At 44.8% G+C, this 18,724-nt stretch overlaps 1 protein-coding gene across 5 annotated transcripts in view; it reads right to left on the bottom strand.

The window, feature by feature from the left end:
* Positions 1-18,724, bottom strand: part of ASPH (aspartate beta-hydroxylase) — a 222,058-nt gene that overhangs the window by 183,329 nt on the left and 20,005 nt on the right. For 4 of the 5 annotated variants that reach the window (XM_044295090.1, XM_044295092.1, XM_044295093.1 and 1 more), the window contains exon 2: positions 4,075-4,221. In XM_044295090.1, the coding sequence (XP_044151025.1) occupies positions 4,075-4,221 (147 nt within the window). Of the gene's footprint in view, positions 1-4,074; positions 4,222-14,535; positions 14,814-18,724 lie in introns of those variants that run through there. The other variant, XM_044295091.1, reaches the window with a different exon arrangement.

The raw sequence follows: 18,724 nt of genomic DNA, 5'->3' as shown, positions 1-18,724 counted from the left end.
TTAACTTCTTATTGGAGTGCTACCAATGTTTTTTTCATCTTTTTGGTGACTGCACTCAGAACAGAGAAGCCCCCCTTCCTTAAATGGTGCCTAAGCAGAGCCAAAGCTGGCCATACCGATCAGATGGGGTGTCCAATCGACAGCTGTCACCCCCAACTCCTCGAGCACCGATGTGTCCTGAATTGGGAAGAAAGCTGATGCCCTTTATCTGCTGTCGAGGGAAAGCCTGTATACACATTAGTTGGTCATCCCACCGAAATCATTGGGTTGGATGAAGTTTTATTTAATCTGTAAGGCCAGCTCAAGCTTAAAGTGAAATTACCGCTCTTCTCCTCTCATCTTGTAAAGTGATGGTGTATTGCAAGGACATGCCATCACTTTATGATCAGCGGAGGTTAGACCTCTGGGACCTCCACCAATTCTCCATCAAGAAAGCATTTTTTCTCCAGCAAGTTTTAAAAGGAAGACATGGTTTGGAGAAGGTAATGTAGAAGGGTAAAAAAAAAAAAAAAAAAAACACAAAAAAAAAAAAAAACAACAACTTTGTTACCTTGAAGAGCCTCTGACAAGTTATAACGGAAATCCTTTGCCTTGGCTGCATGTGTGATAAAAATATAGAAATTTGTACATTTATTGTATATATACGGTATATACACCAGTATATATTATAACCTGTGAGATCTGACAACTTTACCCTGAACATCATACATTATCTATATTCACATGAGAAGCCTTCTACAATTTATAAAACCTGCCAAATGAAGAAAACAACATAGTCCCACAACAGGCAAGTATTCACTGGGGAGAATGTGCTGGAAGCAGTTTATTCCTGCATGATGGTATCAGAGCAATGATGTCAACACAACGTAAACTTAAAAATAGCAAAAATTCTTGAGTAAATCTTGGCAGCTTAAAAGGGGTTCTCCAGTAATCATTAAAAAAATGAAAATACTTAAATATTATTTTATAATAAATATATTCACAAATACCTTTCATTACTTTGTCTAGGGAGAAATCATTAGGACAAATAAAATGGCCGCCGTCCTATCAGTAAACACAAAACCTGTCCTAATCACACAGGAGGACAAGTTACTTCACAACATTGAGCTAAAGAGCATCCTTCTCTCTGCTCGTCAGGAATCATGATCCTGAACACAGGTGAATCTCTGTGGGAATGGAAATTATGAGGAGACATGAGAGGAGGGTGAGCAGCAGTACTTGTTTACAGTCTCCATTACCACAGCCTGTCCTGTCCGTCCTCTCTGTACTTCATGTCTCCTCATGAACTAAATTTCCTAGAGATTTAGCTAAAAGTTCTTATCATCTGTATTCAGGATCATAATCCCTGACAAGTAGAGAGGAGGAAGAGCATAAGGCAGTTCTTTATCTCAGTTTTGTAAGTAACTTGTCCTCATGTGTGATCAGGACAGGTTTTGTGTGTGAATTAATAGGACAGCGGCCATTTTGTTTCCCCATATGATTTCTCCCCAGACAAAAACGAGCCATTATAAATAATGAATTGTATTTGAGAATATATTTATAATGAAGTAATATTTAAGCATTTTATTTTTTTTAATTCCCCGAGAACCCCTTTAAAGTGGTTTTCCAGGGCTTCGATTTTGATGACGTATCCTCAGGATAGGTCGTCAATATCAGATCAGTGGGAGTTTGACACCAGGCATCCCCACTGATCAGCTGTTTTGGGCAGGGTACGGAGCTGGTGGCAGACAGCTCTATACACTGTGTAGTGGCCAGGTCAGGGTACTGCAGCTCACATCCTTTTCAAGTGAATGGGAGTTGAGCTGCAGTACGCCGGCACCGGAAACTACACAGTGTACAGAGCTCTACACTGAATGGTTTCCTAAGCTGGCAGCGACCCAAAACAACTAAATCGGTGGGGGGTTTGAGTGTCGGATCCCCACCTATCTGATATTGATGACCTATCCTGAGGATAAGTTATCAATATCCAAGACCTGGAAACCCCCTTTAATTCATTAGTTTCATTCCAACAGAAAAAACTAAAACACGTGTGTTCCATAAAGATGATATTTCAAATGAGAAAAATGCTGCTCATACTTAAAGGGAACCTGTCACCGGGATTTTGGGTATAGAGATGAGGATATGGGTTGCTAGATGGCCGCTAGCACATCCGCAATATCCAGTCCCCATAGCTGTGTGCTTTTATTGTGTAAAAAAAACAACGATTTGATATATATGCAAATTAACCTGAGATGAGTCCTGTCCCTGACTCATCTCAGGGACAGGACTTATCTCAGGTTAATTTGCATATGTTTTAAATAGTTTTTTTTTTTACACAATAAAAGCACACAGAGCTATGGGGACTGGATATTGCGGATGTGCTAGCGGCCATCTAGCAACCCATGTCCTCAGCTCTATACCCAAAATCCCGGTGACAGGTTACCTTTATAAAAAATAAAATAAAAAAATGTACAAGAAGGTATAGTCAAGCATTAACACAAAATGATGCATCTATAGACAAGCAAGTATTTTCTGATCCATCCCCTAAGTGAATGACATGGTGGGACAGTTATCCTTTGTACTCATATTGAGGTTGTGTAACTAACCCGAGTTAAGATAGACTTAGGCCTCTTTCACACGAGTGATGCAAAACTTGTCAGTGAAAAACTGAGTTTTCCTTTAGTTTTCTTCAGAGTTTTCAGCAAATTTGTTCATTTCTTGCATTTTTCCTGCACCCACACAGATGCAGTTTTTGAGGCTATTTTCACACGCGATAAAAAAAAAACTAATGAATAACACACAACTCCTAGCAGCCGTCCGTGAAAAACATATTGAATTCAGATGCCTTTGGTTTTTCATGCAGCCCCATTTATTCCTATAGGGCCAGGGCCGTGGTGCAATGTATCCTGAACGCAGAGCTGATCAGTGAAAAACAATGCTCACGCATATACCAATTGAAATAAATGGGTCGAAACTCACTTGTGTGAGAGAGGCCTAAGGGTATGTTCACACGGTTAAAATCCACAGCAGAAACATCAGCAGCAGCATTGGTAATTTGGTGGAGGTTTTAGAAAAGTGGTTGCTGGAGGTTTCTCCATTTCCCCATTGAGTTCCATGAAATCCACAATCAAATCTGCTTCCAAGACCTAACATGTCACTTCTCAAGTGTCTTTCAAATCAGCTACTGAAAAAACCTCGACCGTTTGACACTGTGTGCACAAGGTGGAGTCCTTTACATTAAAGTTGGCCAGTGTTGATTGTGGATTTAGCAGCAAAAAACAGTTTCCCGCTGATGAATCAGAGGCAGATTTTACCTGTATGAGCACCTTAGCACCACCTTAACCCCTTATGTCCAGTGATTATCTGGAGACTTATTTTACATAAGGCACTTTTTTGTTTTTACTTTTTAACTACCTTCAGTAACAAAGTTCTATTACAGCATGGAAAATGTACAATATAACAAGAATTAAATACTTCCCACAACACCAAAAAACCAAAAGCATAATACAACATTAAAGGTGTTCTTCTATGTTTTCAGACAACCTGTAGAAGGAAGACCGTCTCACCACTACCTACCATTCTGTTGGGCCGCTAATTCCGCAATCTAGACTGTGCTTATGTGACCGCCTGACTTTGGCTGCGGGCTGTTCCGTCAACATGTTGACCAGAACTGCTCCTGTGTCTTCCTGCGAAGCTGCTTAATGGGACAGCTCTTTCCAATTCAAGTGAACAGGCAGGAGCCGTCCCATTGAAGGAAATGGCAAGGGCGGAGTTGTAATTACCTCCTAGCCTTCGCAATTGCAGCGGCGTGCAGGTGTAAACAGAGCAGAGAAGGCAGCGCTCGTACAAGCACTGCGCTCTCTTCAAAGATGTGATTGGCTGGGGTGTCGGGAGTCGGACCACCGCCGATCTGATATTGATGAGCTATTCTTAAGATGGGTCATCAATAGAAAAAAGCAGACAACCCCTTTAACATTTGTTCCAATAAACCAGACAGTTCATATAAGCATATGGCAAGCGAAACATTCTTTCGGTTGATTAGAAAAAAAATAAAAGGACAATGACAATCATGAAGAAGCCTTCCCAAGTTCTTACCAATAAATTCTTCATAGTCTACAAGGTCAAACCACACGACAGCAACTGATGTCCAAACACCCAGCAGAGCAATAACCATGAACCAAGTGAAGAAGGAGCTGCCGGACAGGCCTTCCTTTTTCCCATTCTTGCCTCCATGTTTTTGGTCTGTTTAAAAAGAATATAAAACACAATATAAGTAAAAAAAAAAAAGTTTTCCAATTTTAATACAGGATAACACATTAAATGCATTGTAGTCTATGTTGTATCTTTTGTAAGACAGCAACAGGAAAAGTATTTGGGGATCGTTATAGTTTCTCAAGATATGTGTACTAGGTTCCAGGGAGTAGGTATCACTTCCAGGAAAAGCTAGATGAGATACAAGGAATCAAGGAAAGCTGAGTATTCAAGCAAAGAGTAGTTTGCTAAGGGCTTTAGTAAGTCCTGTTTTCAAGACTGGATTTTTATGGAATGAAGGACACTTTGGTAGTGGGGCCTATCATTCCCTTCCTGGCCAGTGCAAGTTTTCATTGTAACAAAGTCCAGCTCATTACTGGGCTATTAAGGTGCATAATGTACATGAGAGAGAGAGCCCTCTGAGGAGACCAAACCTGTCTGGGATGACGGTTACTTTGATTGCTAGCCTCAAAGTGGACATTTGCTCTAGTTGGGAGGTAAAATACATTAATGTGTGTATTCACACATCCATGGTTTTTCACAGACCATGGGTCCTTGGACCACGGAAAAATCCCTTGTCCATGATTACAGATCCCCCATGCACATTACAGTCTATGGGTCATGGATCCCCTATGTTTGGTCTGTGGTTTTCACAAACCATTGGTAGGAGATGCTCTGGAATTTTCAGCCGAGCAGTGCCCACAGAATATAGATTACACACTGAGAGCAAAAAAGTGGACACAGACCAAAAATGAATCCTTCACGGACATCTTCACGGATGAACCACTGACCATCTTGTCATGGATGTCATCATGGACAGGGATGTGCGAATGAGACCTTAGTGCTCAGCCCAACTAAAGCGGGCTTCTCCGGGACTGAATAAAGTCAATTAAAGTGAGCATGTGCTTGAACAGTAAATTCCTAATGAAATAATGATTCTGCAGCATCTTTCTCAGAATTCTCCTGGAAACATATGACTACCCAGACTAAATCGTACCCCGTATTTCAAAGGATAGTATTGGTCAGCGTTTGACTGTGTAGACATACTTTATGAAAACCATTAAAGGGAGCCTGTCATGCTGAACCTGTTAGCTGAGCTACAGACAGCATGTTATAGAGCAGGAGGAGCAAAGCAGACTGATATATAGTTTTATGGGAAAAATTTAGTATAACTTGTATTTTAAATATTTCATTACCTGCTGTTTCTGGGCTTTGAAGTCCAGGAGGCGGTCCTATCAGTGACTGACAGCTATCTCTGTATATACAGTCATAGAGAGAAGGCTGTCAGTCACTGATAGGACTGCCTCCTCGACTTCAAAGCCCAGAAACAGCAGGAAATTAAAAGTATAAAATACAAGTTTTACTGAATCTTTCCCATAAAACTATATATCAGTCTGCTCAGCTCCTCCTGCTCTATAACCTACAGTCTGTGGATTATTTTTCATTTTCATGGTGACAAGTTACCTTTAAAAGTGAATTTGACACCAGACTCTTATTTTAGGAGGGAAGGGGGGGGACAAAAAGTTTCCCCTCTACAGTGGGGCCCATTTTTAACACAGGAATCTGTCACACCGATTTTGGACTATTCTACAGTCATACATGAGTAGTACTGCAAATAAGGAATCCAAATTACTATTTTTTATTTTCCTACTGCCCCCAGTTCACCGACTTTCAGCGCTCATAGCGGTGCTGAAATACACAGTGTGCTGTTCTAACAGAATGGAGGACTCATAGGCACATGCACAGCAGTCCCGACAATGTATTTCAGCACAGATCTGAGTGCTGACAGCGGGGGATCAGAGGACTGTAGGAAAACACAAAATAGTGATCTGGACTTCATATCTGCAGGACTACTCATGTATTACTGTAGATAATAATCCAAATTTAGGTGACAGATTCCCTTTAGGTACTGTTCCAGAGCACTTGCCCCTAGGGTTGTCACCATGCCAAAATTTTGATTCGATTTCTATACCATGAAAAAAATAAAATAAAAAAAAGCTGTGTGCATTCCGCATTTTATGGAACGTTTTATTTAATAATTTTTTCCCCTTTAGGGGCTAGAACCTGGGATCTTTTAATCCCTTGTCCTATTCACCCTAATAGAGATCTATACGGGTGAATAGGATCTCACACTCCCTGCTGCCCTGTGACAGCAGGGAGCTTACCATGGCAGCCAGGGCTTCAGTAGCGTCCTGGCTGCCATAGTAACCAATCGGAGCCCCAGGATTACACTGCTGGGGCTCCGATCACAACTACCACTGCACCACCAATGAGGAGGAGGGGAGGGGACTCTGTGGCCACTGCCACCAATGATTTATTACTGGGGGGGGTTAAGGGCGAACTGCGCCACCAATGTTTTTAAACTATTAATACAAATACAGGAGGCAGGTGCCAGCGGCAGAATCACATAGTCCGCCTGCTGTTTTTGTATTAAATGGTTTAGTGATCATTAGTGGTGGAGTGGCCACAGACCCTCCCCTCCTCCGCCCCACCCTCTCCTCATTGGTGGCAGCCGCAGCACAGGGGGAGGGAAAGACTGCTTCCTTGTCCCCTGTGCTGCTGAGGGTACATGGAGCACACAGAGCAGCGCGCTCCATGTTCTCTGATACTAGGCTGCGCTGCACAGCCTAGTATGGTAAATGGCAAATCCTGGTATCGATAATTCGATACCTGGTGCAACCCTACTCGCCCCACAGGAGCGGCGAGAAGTTCTGACATTGAATACATTTGACAACCGAGAAGAGCAGGAGTGAACTAAAGAACATCACCGTAGTACAGCAACAGCTTTGGCAAGAGCCATGCATTGGGCAGCAACACCTTGTGTAAATGTCCATGCCACAAACATTGAGTCACTGACAACAATGAATTTTATGGCACAGTCATCGATCAGAAACATAAACCATAGTTTTATCGCTGACGTTTCTCAGCATTAACACCAACGATCATTAGTACAGCTGTAGTAATAGCTGACCTGTGTAAGAGCAGAAAATATATGTCAGTATAGCCACGGCTTCTCAGACACAGCCACGTTCAAGATGAAATAGTGGTCATTTTCCGAAATTCCTGTCAGTCACCTTCGCACCACATTTTTTTATTAGAAGAGTAAAAATACTGTTAGCAATTTTAAGGAGTATTTTTAGCCGTTTAGCCGAGGAGGGTTACGAATTTTGAGGCAATTTATATTTATATTCAGGGAAACCATTACTAGTCTCCTCTATAATGTAACAGAGCTAGATAAACAATGCCCACATAACACTGCTCCTTGGCCATTACACACACGCCGGCTCTGCTCCTTGGCCATTACACACACGCACGGCTCTGCTCCTTGGCCATTACACACACGCACGGCTCTGCTCCTTGGCCATTACAACACACGCACGCTCTGCTCCTTGGCCCTTACACACACCAGGCTTCTGCTCCTGTGCCATTAACACACAGACGGCTCTGCTCCTTGGCCATTACACACACACACAGGGCTCTGCGCCTTGGCCATTACACACACACAGGGCTCTGCTCCTTGGCCATTACACACAGGGCTCTGCTCCTTGCCATTACACACACAGGGCTCTGCTCCTTGGCCATTACACACCATGGCTCTGCTCCTTGGCCATTACACACACGCAGGGCTCTGCTCCTTGGCCATTACACACAGGGCTCTGCTCCTTGGCCATTACACACAGGGCTCTGCTCCTTGGCCATTACACACAGGGCTCTGCTCCTTGGCCATTACACACAGGGCTCTGCTCCTTGGCCATTACACACAGGGCTCTGCTCCTTGGCCATTACACACAGGGCTCTGCTCCTTGGCCATTACACACAGGGCTCTGCTCCTTGGCCATTACACACAGGGCTCTGCTCCTTGGCCATTACACACAGGGCTCTGCTCCTTGGCCATTACACACAGGGCTCTGCTCCTTGGCCATTACACACAGGGCTCTGCTCCTTGGCCATTACACACAGGGCTCTGCTCCTTGGCCATTACACACAGGGCTCTGCTCCTTGGCCATTACACACAGGGCTCTGCTCCTTGGCCATTACACACAGGGCTCTGCTCCTTGGCCATTACACACAGGGCTCTGCTCCTTGGCCATTACACACAGGGCTCTGCTCCTTGGCCATTACACACAGGGCTCTGCTCCTTGGCCATTACACACAGGGCTCTGCTCCTTGGCCATTACACACAGGGCTCTGCTCCTTGGCCATTACACACAGGGCTCTGCTCCTTGGCCATTACACACAGGGCTCTGCTCCTTGGCCATTACACACAGGGCTCTGCTCCTTGGCCATTACACACAGGGCTCTGCTCCTTGGCCATTACACACAGGGCTCTGCTCCTTGGCCATTACACACAGGGCTCTGCTCCTTGGCCATTACACACAGGGCTCTGCTCCTTGGCCATTACACACAGGGCTCTGCTCCTTGGCCATTACACACAGGGCTCTGCTCCTTGGCCATTACACACAGGGCTCTGCTCCTTGGCCATTACACACAGGGCTCTGCTCCTTGGCCATTACACACAGGGCTCTGCTCCTTGGCCATTACACACAGGGCTCTGCTCCTTGGCCATACACACAGGGCTCTGCTCCTTGGCCATTACACACAGGGCTCTGCTCCTTGGCCATTACACACAGGGCTCTGCTCCTTGGCCATTACACACAGGGCTCTGCTCCTTGGCCATTACACACAGGGCTCTGCTCCTTGGCCATTACACACAGGGCTCTGCTCCTTGGCCATTACACACAGGGCTCTGCTCCTTGGCCATTACACACAGGGCTCTGCTCCTTGGCCATTAAACACACACACACACACGGCTCTGCTCCTTGGACATTACACACACACGGCTCTGCTCCTTGGCCATGTCACCACAGGTCCTGTACACACAATGTAGCGTTTAGTATTGAGCTGACCCTGGTGAGGGGAGGGGCTTCTCAGAAAAAGGGCGTGGCTTCCTTTGCGCCAGACCTTGCAGGGTGCAGATTCTGTGCTCCGGACTAGATAAAGACCATGCGAAGAAATACTCATGAGCCTTTTTTCATTTAGTAAAATGGCCTAAAACAGGAGTCTATGACGCTTGTACAGGCATTATTGCGACTGCTGCTCTCGACTAAAATATCTGATAACATGAATACATACATTAGATTTAGTATTCCTGAATATTAACTTTATGCGCACTATTTTCTGGACCTCACTATATGTGACAAGCTCTCAGCTCTGTCAGCTTTACCCTGAATACCAGGCAGACAACACAAGCTCTAAGGACAATGAAAGCTTCTCTCACTGACTATAGCCGACAGCAAGGTCTCCTTTCCCACATAATTCTGTAAAATGCATTTACACCAGAAGATCATTGTAGGAACGCCTGTTAGCGATGATCTGGCAGTGTAATACTGCCGCAAAACGCTCATTCATCAGGTAACTGGAATCTTTTAGCAGGTTTAAAAATCCTTGTTCGTCGGCGGCAGATAGTGCCGTGTAATTACGATCTGCTGCCAGCAAACAGTGGCCTTAGTGATCACTCCTCCCTATACTGAGGAGATCGCTGCATGTAATAGCAGCGGTCTCCTCCACTAGCGAGCAGGCGATTGCCGGGAAGGAACGCTTCCCTCCCAACAATGGCCTGATGAATCTTTACATATAACATAACCCTAAGGACTAAGGAGAGGTCAAAAATACAAACAGGCTACACAACCTCTTTAGTTATGAGATAGACGAGATAGACAGACAGACAGACAGATATAGTATAAACATAATAAGCAGTTAGGCAGTAGGCGCGCTATGCAAATACCACCGACAAATCAGGGTTGGGTGCTGTCATATCTATATCTGATTACATTAGGTCACAGATTCTTCTACGTATCCTTGGGCCTGAATACTCATCAGATCATCCACTATGTACATATATAACCAGGAATAAGCTAATGAATTGCATAAATTAATGGCTTTCCCAACCCAAATGAATATTTACAGAAAAGGACTATTTAATCATTTTCTGTTACCTTTCATTTTCTTGGGAATCCTCATCTTAATGCGATTACAACGCTGCCTGGATTCCTTGAGCAATACATCTTTATAGGGTGTCTGAGGTCAAACCCCTCTACTTTCCTTCACAAACCCCTTCCGCCTGCTGCTAGGGAGCAATAATCTGCAGGACAAACAACTAGCTCTGATGACACCTAAAATTTTAGTGTGCAAAACGCCAAGTGCAACAGCGACGGCTCTGCTCATTTCCCCGGTAAAGCTGGGGTCACAATTAGCATCTAGCATGTATGCCAGAAGGCTCCTGACATCAAACTAAACATGTCCACAGGGTAACATTAGCCAGATGGCGGCTGAGAGACTTATTTCTGTCTCCATCTGGCCGGTATACATAAGTATGAATGTATGCGATACATCGGAAGGTTGCATTTAACATACATGAGCCAGGCCGTAAGCATCGAACAAAAGGTATTATTACACTGACAGATCAGCCCGGTGATTGTCGGGAGGAAGCAGGTTAAAAAGATCCCGATTTAAAATGTCAAGGGCCCTTGCAGACGAGCGAGTGTCTCGCTCCAGACTCGCAGCGCAGCTCCCGGCCTGAACGCCCAGCACTGCCGGGGTCACATAGCATTATATTGATTTATGATGCTATGTAACCCTTACAGTTCTGGAATGTATTGGATGACACCAACATAATACTGTCACTTATCCAATACATTCCAGAACTCTAAGGGTTACATAGCATCATAAATCAATATAATGCTATGTGACCCCGGCAGTGCTGGGAGGTCAGGCCGGGTGCCTCGCTGCGGACTCACTCGTCTGCAAGGGGCCTAAAAGATCATCGGGTAATCGGCAGCAGTATTAGGCCTCGTCCACACTTCAGGGTTTGGTCTGTGATTTCCATCAGTGACTGCAACGAGTACTCAATGAAATCGAGTAACTCGACACCAAAAAAATCCTCAATGCAAATTTTTTGCATCGAGGTATCGTTTGTCACGTGACCACGGAGCGGGAGTGAAGCGCTTGCTATCACTCCCGCTCCGTGGTCTCCCCATGGCCCACAATTTGCTCCAAATACCCACCTTGTTGGAACGACAAGGAAGTGGGCGGGTGATTGGTGGCTGTGTGCCGCTGTTTGGGTGCGGCTTGTGAAAGAGTGACAAGTCATAGGCGGGTCACTGTGGAATGGGATGCGTGTTGTGGCTGGGCCTCCTTGAAAAAAGTGATAGACTGTGGGGAGGGCCAATAAGAGTCGCATCTGCAAAAAATGGGCGGGATCACGAGGCAGATTGATGCTGACAGATTGCACCGATGTAGACGCCCGGGCCGGTGAAAGCAGTGTCTGGCTCCAGAGGTCGGGGGGGTTGGGTCGCCAGCCCAAGGCCTAGGTGCCTGGCACTGACTGGATGTACAGCTCCCCTCCCTGCCCGGAGGGCAAGCAGCAGTACAAGTTGGATGACTGACACTGTGGCTACTGTGGATGTGTCCTAGTGAGGTAGAGTTGTCGGGGGTCCCCACAGGTTTCTAGTTCATTTATCTAGGAAGGTGGCATCCTGTGAAATCTAGGACCATTCATTGAAGTCAGTGGAACTGGCTGGCGCTGAGAGAAGTGGCATATAAGTCACATTGCGGCGTGCATTGCATGGCACCAGGCTGAAAGGGGTTTGGGCTGATGTGTAGCTAAGGGATCAGCTGTCATGCCCAAGGATGGCGGTGTAGCAGTGCTGGAGTGGAAGTGAATGGGTCGCACGACCCTAAAATCTGGAGTTTCTGGGGTCGGGACAGCTGATGGCACCAGGGGGGGGGGGGGGGAGAGCCGATGGCACCGGGGGGGAACGGATGCACTTGGGCTGATTGCACAGGGGGAAATAAAGAGTGTTGGGACTGATGGCCGGGGGTCTGAGGAGTTTTTATAAAAGGAAAACAGTCTATTAATTCATTTTGAGTGAATGACAGTATCAGACAGTAAGCACCAGATAAATCTAGCCTATCACATCCAGTTTTCATCATATTTGTGGGGCTTCACATTCGGAAATGTATGTTGAAGTAAAATTTTAATTGACCGCATCTCTCATTAGGCATGATTCAATATGAAATAAAGTGAGCACTGGAGAGTGGGGGAGACACATATGCAATCTGTACAGCTGCCTAAACACATTACATTAATCCTGGCACTTTCAGCTGCCCCCTGGTGGCAAAATAATATCACTCCTTAAAGGGGTATTCCAGTATTCCACAGAATAGGGGATAACTATTAGATCGTTGGGGGTCCTACCACTGGGACCTCCACCGATCACGAGAACCCTTACAGCTCCCCCTGATAAGAATAGAGCTGCCAGCCGCTCCATTCATCTCTATGGGAGTTCCAAGTAAAGAGCCATCTCCGTAACTCCCATAGAGATGAATGAAGCGGCCACGCGCATGTGTGACTGGCTGCTCTGTTCTTTTCAGGGGTGCTACAGGGTGTACAAAGCTGTCACGATCGGTGGGGGTCCCAGCAGTAAAACCCCCACTGATCTAATAGTTATACCCTACCCTGTGGATAGGGAATAACTTGTAACAAAACAGAATACCCCTTTAAGGCGGCCAAAAGATAACCACTGCCTGAAAGCTATTCCCATCTCCCCAGACATCTGTCATCAGAAGAGAGTCTGGAGGCAACACATATACAGTTGGTCCATACCACCAAAATCAGCGGGTCGACATGCACGAAATACACCTATACGTATACACCTATGGAATTGTTCACATTTGCGTTGGAGGCTCCGTTTGGGGTCTCTGTTACAGATTCCATGAAAATGGCAGAGAGAAAACCCTGTTTCCAGTAGGAAAATTAAGATTAGAGCCTACAATTTTCATTTTTAGGGCTAACGCACACGACTGTTGGCAGTTTTGCGTTTCTCAAATAGCGGATCCGCAAAACACGGATACCGGCCATGTGCATTCTGCATTTTGTGGAACGGAACATCCGGCCCCTAAATAGAACTGTCCTATGCTTGTCCATAATGCGGATAAGATTAGGATGTGTTCTAAAATTTGGCGGATGGCACGGAACGGACAGCAGCACACAGTACGCTGTCTGCATCTTTTATCTCCCCACTGAAGTGAATGGGTTCACATCCGACCCGCAAAAAAATGCGGATCGGATGCTGACCAAAACCACGGTTATATTGGAATGCCCACGGGAAACTGGCAATTTTCCACAATAGGTTGTGTTAACTCTTTGTCGCACACTGTGGATCTTGCTGTAAGAAGGGTTCCAACCCAGTTAGTACTAATAAATACAACTACAGCATCAGGATTTCGATCTGGATAGTAGAGAGTTTTATATGACAAATGGCAGAATTTATACTGTCGTATGACAAAATGCTCTACTATCAAGATCGGAATCCTGATGCTGTAGTTGTATTTATTACTAATTTTCCACAATATGAATTATTTCTACCAGTGACAATTGTTTGCATTGTGGGCCATACTGTGAATTTACATTGCAGTCCATTTGTGTTGCAAAAAATATGGACAAAAAAAGTTAAAACCAATAATGGAGATTCTATTAACTGGAACAGACAATATTTTGTACAATTTACATCACTGATGATATTGGTCTGTGGCCAGCTGATATTTTTTCGGTTTCAGAAGACTGGTTACCAATTTATAAAATTATAAAAACAGGTCATGTTTTTGATTTCTTCATCCCTTGACTTTATAAAGAATCGTTTTGGTGCACCGTATTTCGCTGACGGATACAGAATCCGCTCCGTTCATGATGCTATTTTGACATAAGCAGTCGATCTGCCAGCAAATGTAACATCAGAAGAGGCCGTTCTAATTTTACTTTTCTTCCGAGTCCCATATAAACTAAGGAGTACGCGAGATAGGTAAGAACGTAAGTCTTCTGAAAACCAGTTCTGCTATACAACACATTCGAAGAATATGAAGATTAGACTGAAAAAAATTACAACAAATCTATGGTCAGACGATAGGGTTCCGTGATATTCATGAGAAGGTGCCCCGAGGCTGGACCTGTACCCTTATGTCCTTCCAAGAGTTCCTGCTGCAATAGGAGACATTCAAATGAACTTAAACCGTTCTAGTTTGTGTGTCTGGAGAAGGAGGGGGCTCATGGGTTGACACAGACGAAGGAGACCCTACCCCTTTAGAATTTTTAGAATTATAGACAGCCCGTGTTTACTCTAACCTGACCTATATGTGAAACCCCCCGTACAACAGCGAGTAGAACGTGTAGCACACAACATCTTCTACAACAGCCTGGACTACTCTTAGTCCAAATCTGGAGAACATAAAAAAGCTTGATTACTGTACCTGGATCCTCCATCATGCCTTCAGCACTCATCTCCCATGAAGATCAGCAAAAATTTATGCTAAGAAAAATTACTCTGTCTCCTCCGATCAATAACACCCAAGGAGGGAACCAGCATGCCCCATCCAGGAGGGGTGAAATGGCTTTGCACAGTTAAGTCAGCTAGATTCCGAAACTAGACCTGCCCAGCAAGGCTGCCGAATATCTCTCTATTAATAGCCCAACCTTCCAAAGCCAAACTCTCGCAGGCACTCATATGGAAATCCTGCGCTACGAGTAACGAGTACTTGCAGGCCTTAACCTCTTCATCCCCACAGAAAAAGACTATGCCGTTCTTCACACACACACACACACACACACAACGTAGCAGATGATGACGAACACGTTCAATCAGCACCGCACCATATAATCCATAACTATTTGGAGAGCGGATTAGCACACACTGCTGTACAGCTGGCTCCCGACCACATATATTCCGTCAATCCATTTACTGCTAAAGCGCATCGATTAAACAGCAGCTGCAGAACCTGCCCACAACGATACGCTCTGCTGGCATTTTCTTTTGCCAGTCTAAAACAATCATTCAACTATGAAAGATGTTAAAAGTGAAAGACACAATAATTCAGTGAGAGAGAGAGAGATATATAATCTCTATCTATATACACACACATATACACACAGTTGCAAGAAAAAGTATGTGAACCCTGTGGAATGATATGGATTTCTGCACAAATTTGTCATAAAATGTGATCTGATCTTCATCTAAGTCACAACAATAGACAATCACAGTCTGCTTAAACTAATAACACAAAGAATTAAATGTTACCATGATTTTATTGAACACCCCATGTAAACATTCACAGTGCAGGTGGAAAAGTATGTGAACCCTTGGATTTAATAACTGGTTGAACCACCTTTGGCAGCAATAACTTCAACCAAACGTTTTCTATAGTTGCAGATCAGACATGCACAACTGATCAGGAGTAATTCTTGACCATTACTCTTTACAGAACGGTTTCAGTTCAGCAATATTCTTGGGATGTCTGGTGTGAATCGCTTTCTTGAGGTCATGCCACAGCATCTCAATCGGGTTGAGGTCAGGACTCTGACTGGGCCACTCCAGAAGGTGTATTTTCTTCTGTTTAAGCCATTTTGTTGTTGATTTACTTCTATGCCTTGGGTCGTTGTCCTGTTGCAACACCCATCTTCTGTTGAGCTTCAGCTGGTGGACAGATGGCCTTAAGGCTACTTTCACACTTGCGGCAGGACGGATTCGACAGGCTGTTCACCCTGTCGGATCCGTCCTTCCGCTATTTCGCCGGACCGCCGCAGCACGGCGAAAGGCCGCCGGACTAAAAGTCCTGCATGTCCGACTTTTTAGTCCGGTGGCCTCTCACCGCGAACTGCTGTACTGCGCCGGAGCTCCGCCCTGTCCCCATTATAGCCAATGGGGACAGAGCGACGGTCCGGCAAAATAGCGGAAGGACGGATCCGACAGGGTGAACAGCCTGTCAGATCCGTCCTACCGCAAGTGTGAACGTACCCTAAGTTCTTCTGCAAAACGTCTTGATAAACTTGGGAATTCATTTTTCCTTCGATGATAGCAATCCGTCCAGGCCCTGACGCAGCAAAGCAGCCCCAAACCATGATGCCCCCACCACCATACTTCACAGTTGGGATGAGGTTTTGATGTTGGTGTGCTATGCCTCTTTTTCTTAACACATAGTGTTGTGTGTTTCTTCCAAACAACTCAACTTTGGTTTCATCTGTCCACAGAATATTTTGCCAGTACTGCTGTGGGACATCCAGGTGCTCTTGTGCAAACTGTAAACATGCAGCAATGTTTTTTTTGGACACCAGTGGCTTCCTCTGTGGCATCTTCCCATGAAATCCATTCTTGTTGAGTGTTTTACGTATTGTAGATTCGCTAACAGGGATGTTAGCATATGCCAGAGACTTTTGTAAGTCTTTAGCTGACACTCTAGGATTCTTCTTCACCTCATTGAGCAGTCTGTGCTGTGCTTTTGCAGTCATCTTTACAGGACGGCCACTCCTAGGGAGAGTAGCAGCAGTGCTGAACTTTCTCCATTTATAGACAATTTGTCTTACCGTGGACTGATGAACAGCAAGGCTTTTGGAGATACTTTTATAACCCTTTCCAGCTTTATGCAAGTCAACAGTTCTTAATCGTAGGTCTTCTGAGAGCTCTTTTATGCAACGCATCATTCACATCAGGCAATGCTTCTTGTGAAAAGCAAACCCAGAACTGGTGTGTGTTTTTTTTATAAGAAAGGGCAGCTGTAACCAACACCTCTAATCTCATCTCATTGATTGGACTCCAGTTGGCTGACACCTCACTCCAATTAGCTCTTGGAGATGTCATTAGTCTAGGGCAGGCATGTCCAAACTGCGGCCCTCCAGCTGTTGCAAAACTACAACTCCCAGCATGCCTGGATAGCTTACAGCTATTAGGGCATGCTGGGGGTTGTAGTTTTACAACAGCTGGAGGGCCGCAGTTTGGACATGCCTGGTCTAGGGGTTCACATACCTTTTCCACCTTCACTGTGAATGTTTACATGGTGTGTTCAATAAAAACATGGTAACATTTAATTATTTGTGTGTTATTAGTTTAAGCAGACTGATTGTCTATTGTTGTGACTTAGATAAACATCAGATCACATTTTATGACCAATTTGTGCAGAAATCCATATCATTCTAAAGGGTTCACATACTTTTTCTTGAAACTGTATATCCTTCTATTCCTATGATGCAGCAAGATACAACCGTGCAGAAAGATATTACATGCACACGTAACCTAGAGACATAACGGGCACGATCAGCAGCGACTGAGTACATGATTGATGGCAGTCAGCTAAATGACTGTCTAGGTCAGGAATCAGCAACTTTTGGCACTCCAGCTGCAGTGAAATTACAACTCCCAGCATGCACACTTTCTTGGCTGTTCTTGTAACTCCCACAGAAGTGAAAGGAGGATTCTGGGAGTTGTAGTTTTAGAACAGCTGGAGTGTCTGAGGTTGCTGATCCATGGTCTAGGTTAACGAGCTGAAATGGGGAGGAGTATTCCAAAACCAATGCATCCCAGAAATTGGCTTCTGCAGGACAGATGAAGTATTACATGGCAGTGGGTCAAATGAACAGCCATGCGTGTAATAGACAAGGCTGGGTCTGCCGAAATGAGAACTGCTGATGCCGATCTGGCTCATAGGAGAAAGGTCTCGGAGAGCGGGACCTGTGTCTATGATGTCCATATGGCCTGATGGGACAAACCCTTTAGGAATAAAGTTCTCTCTGTGTTAATGAATGTTCATTTTACACAATTGTTAATAATTATTTGTCTTCATTATTAACTTTCCTAAAGTGGTATTCCAGTTATAAGAAGCTATGCCCTATCCATGGGATATGAGAACTATTAGGTCGATCGGAGGCCTTCCTCTGGCACCCCCACTGATCATTAGAACAGGGCATCTGTACCCTTTGAAGCCCCCCTCCCCAAATGGAGCAGCTGGTCAGACATGTGCGCAGCCACTCCATTCATTTCTATCGCATAGATAGCAGAGTGCTATACTCTGCTATGTCCGGAACATCCATAGAAATGAATGGAGTGCCGGCACACATGACCAACCAGCTGTTGCGTTCATTTCAGAGGGCTTCACAGGGTATTATGGGTCCTCATTCTCTTGTCTAAACAGTAGGACCTTGACAGATTTAAGAGTTATGAGACTGTAGAAAATGTGAATGTCATAACAGTCTTATACTAATAGCGTCACAAATGCAAACCAAAGCACATATGGCAAATCATCCGGTGGTGCTTGGCATTGACAGACAATGTCTTCAAGAATCCAGTGCACAAGAAAAAGGAAATGACGGCACTCACCTTCGGATGTAAAAAACTTTATTTATTCTTCCATTGTTAAAAAAATGGGTCAGCGGGACAGACAACATAAAATGCACATGTACAAGATCAGCAACAGCCGTTTCGCGCTTGTATGCACTTCCTCTGGCCTCGGTCTGTATGCGAGTGCAATGCAGGTCTTAATACCACACCTGATGCTCAACCCGCCCACAGGTGATATAGTCACTCCCTATACTGGGAGGTTACTAACAGTAAAGACCGGATTACACCACATATACCAACAGACCCTTTACACAAAACAACGCCAACCTGATATC

Source organism: Bufo gargarizans, chromosome 5, assembly GCF_014858855.1.
Source record: "Bufo gargarizans isolate SCDJY-AF-19 chromosome 5, ASM1485885v1, whole genome shotgun sequence".
Lineage (NCBI taxonomy): Eukaryota > Metazoa > Chordata > Amphibia > Anura > Bufonidae > Bufo > Bufo gargarizans.
The sequence above is the reverse complement of the archived record's forward strand: the minus strand, read 5'-3'. Positions and strand labels throughout refer to the sequence as shown.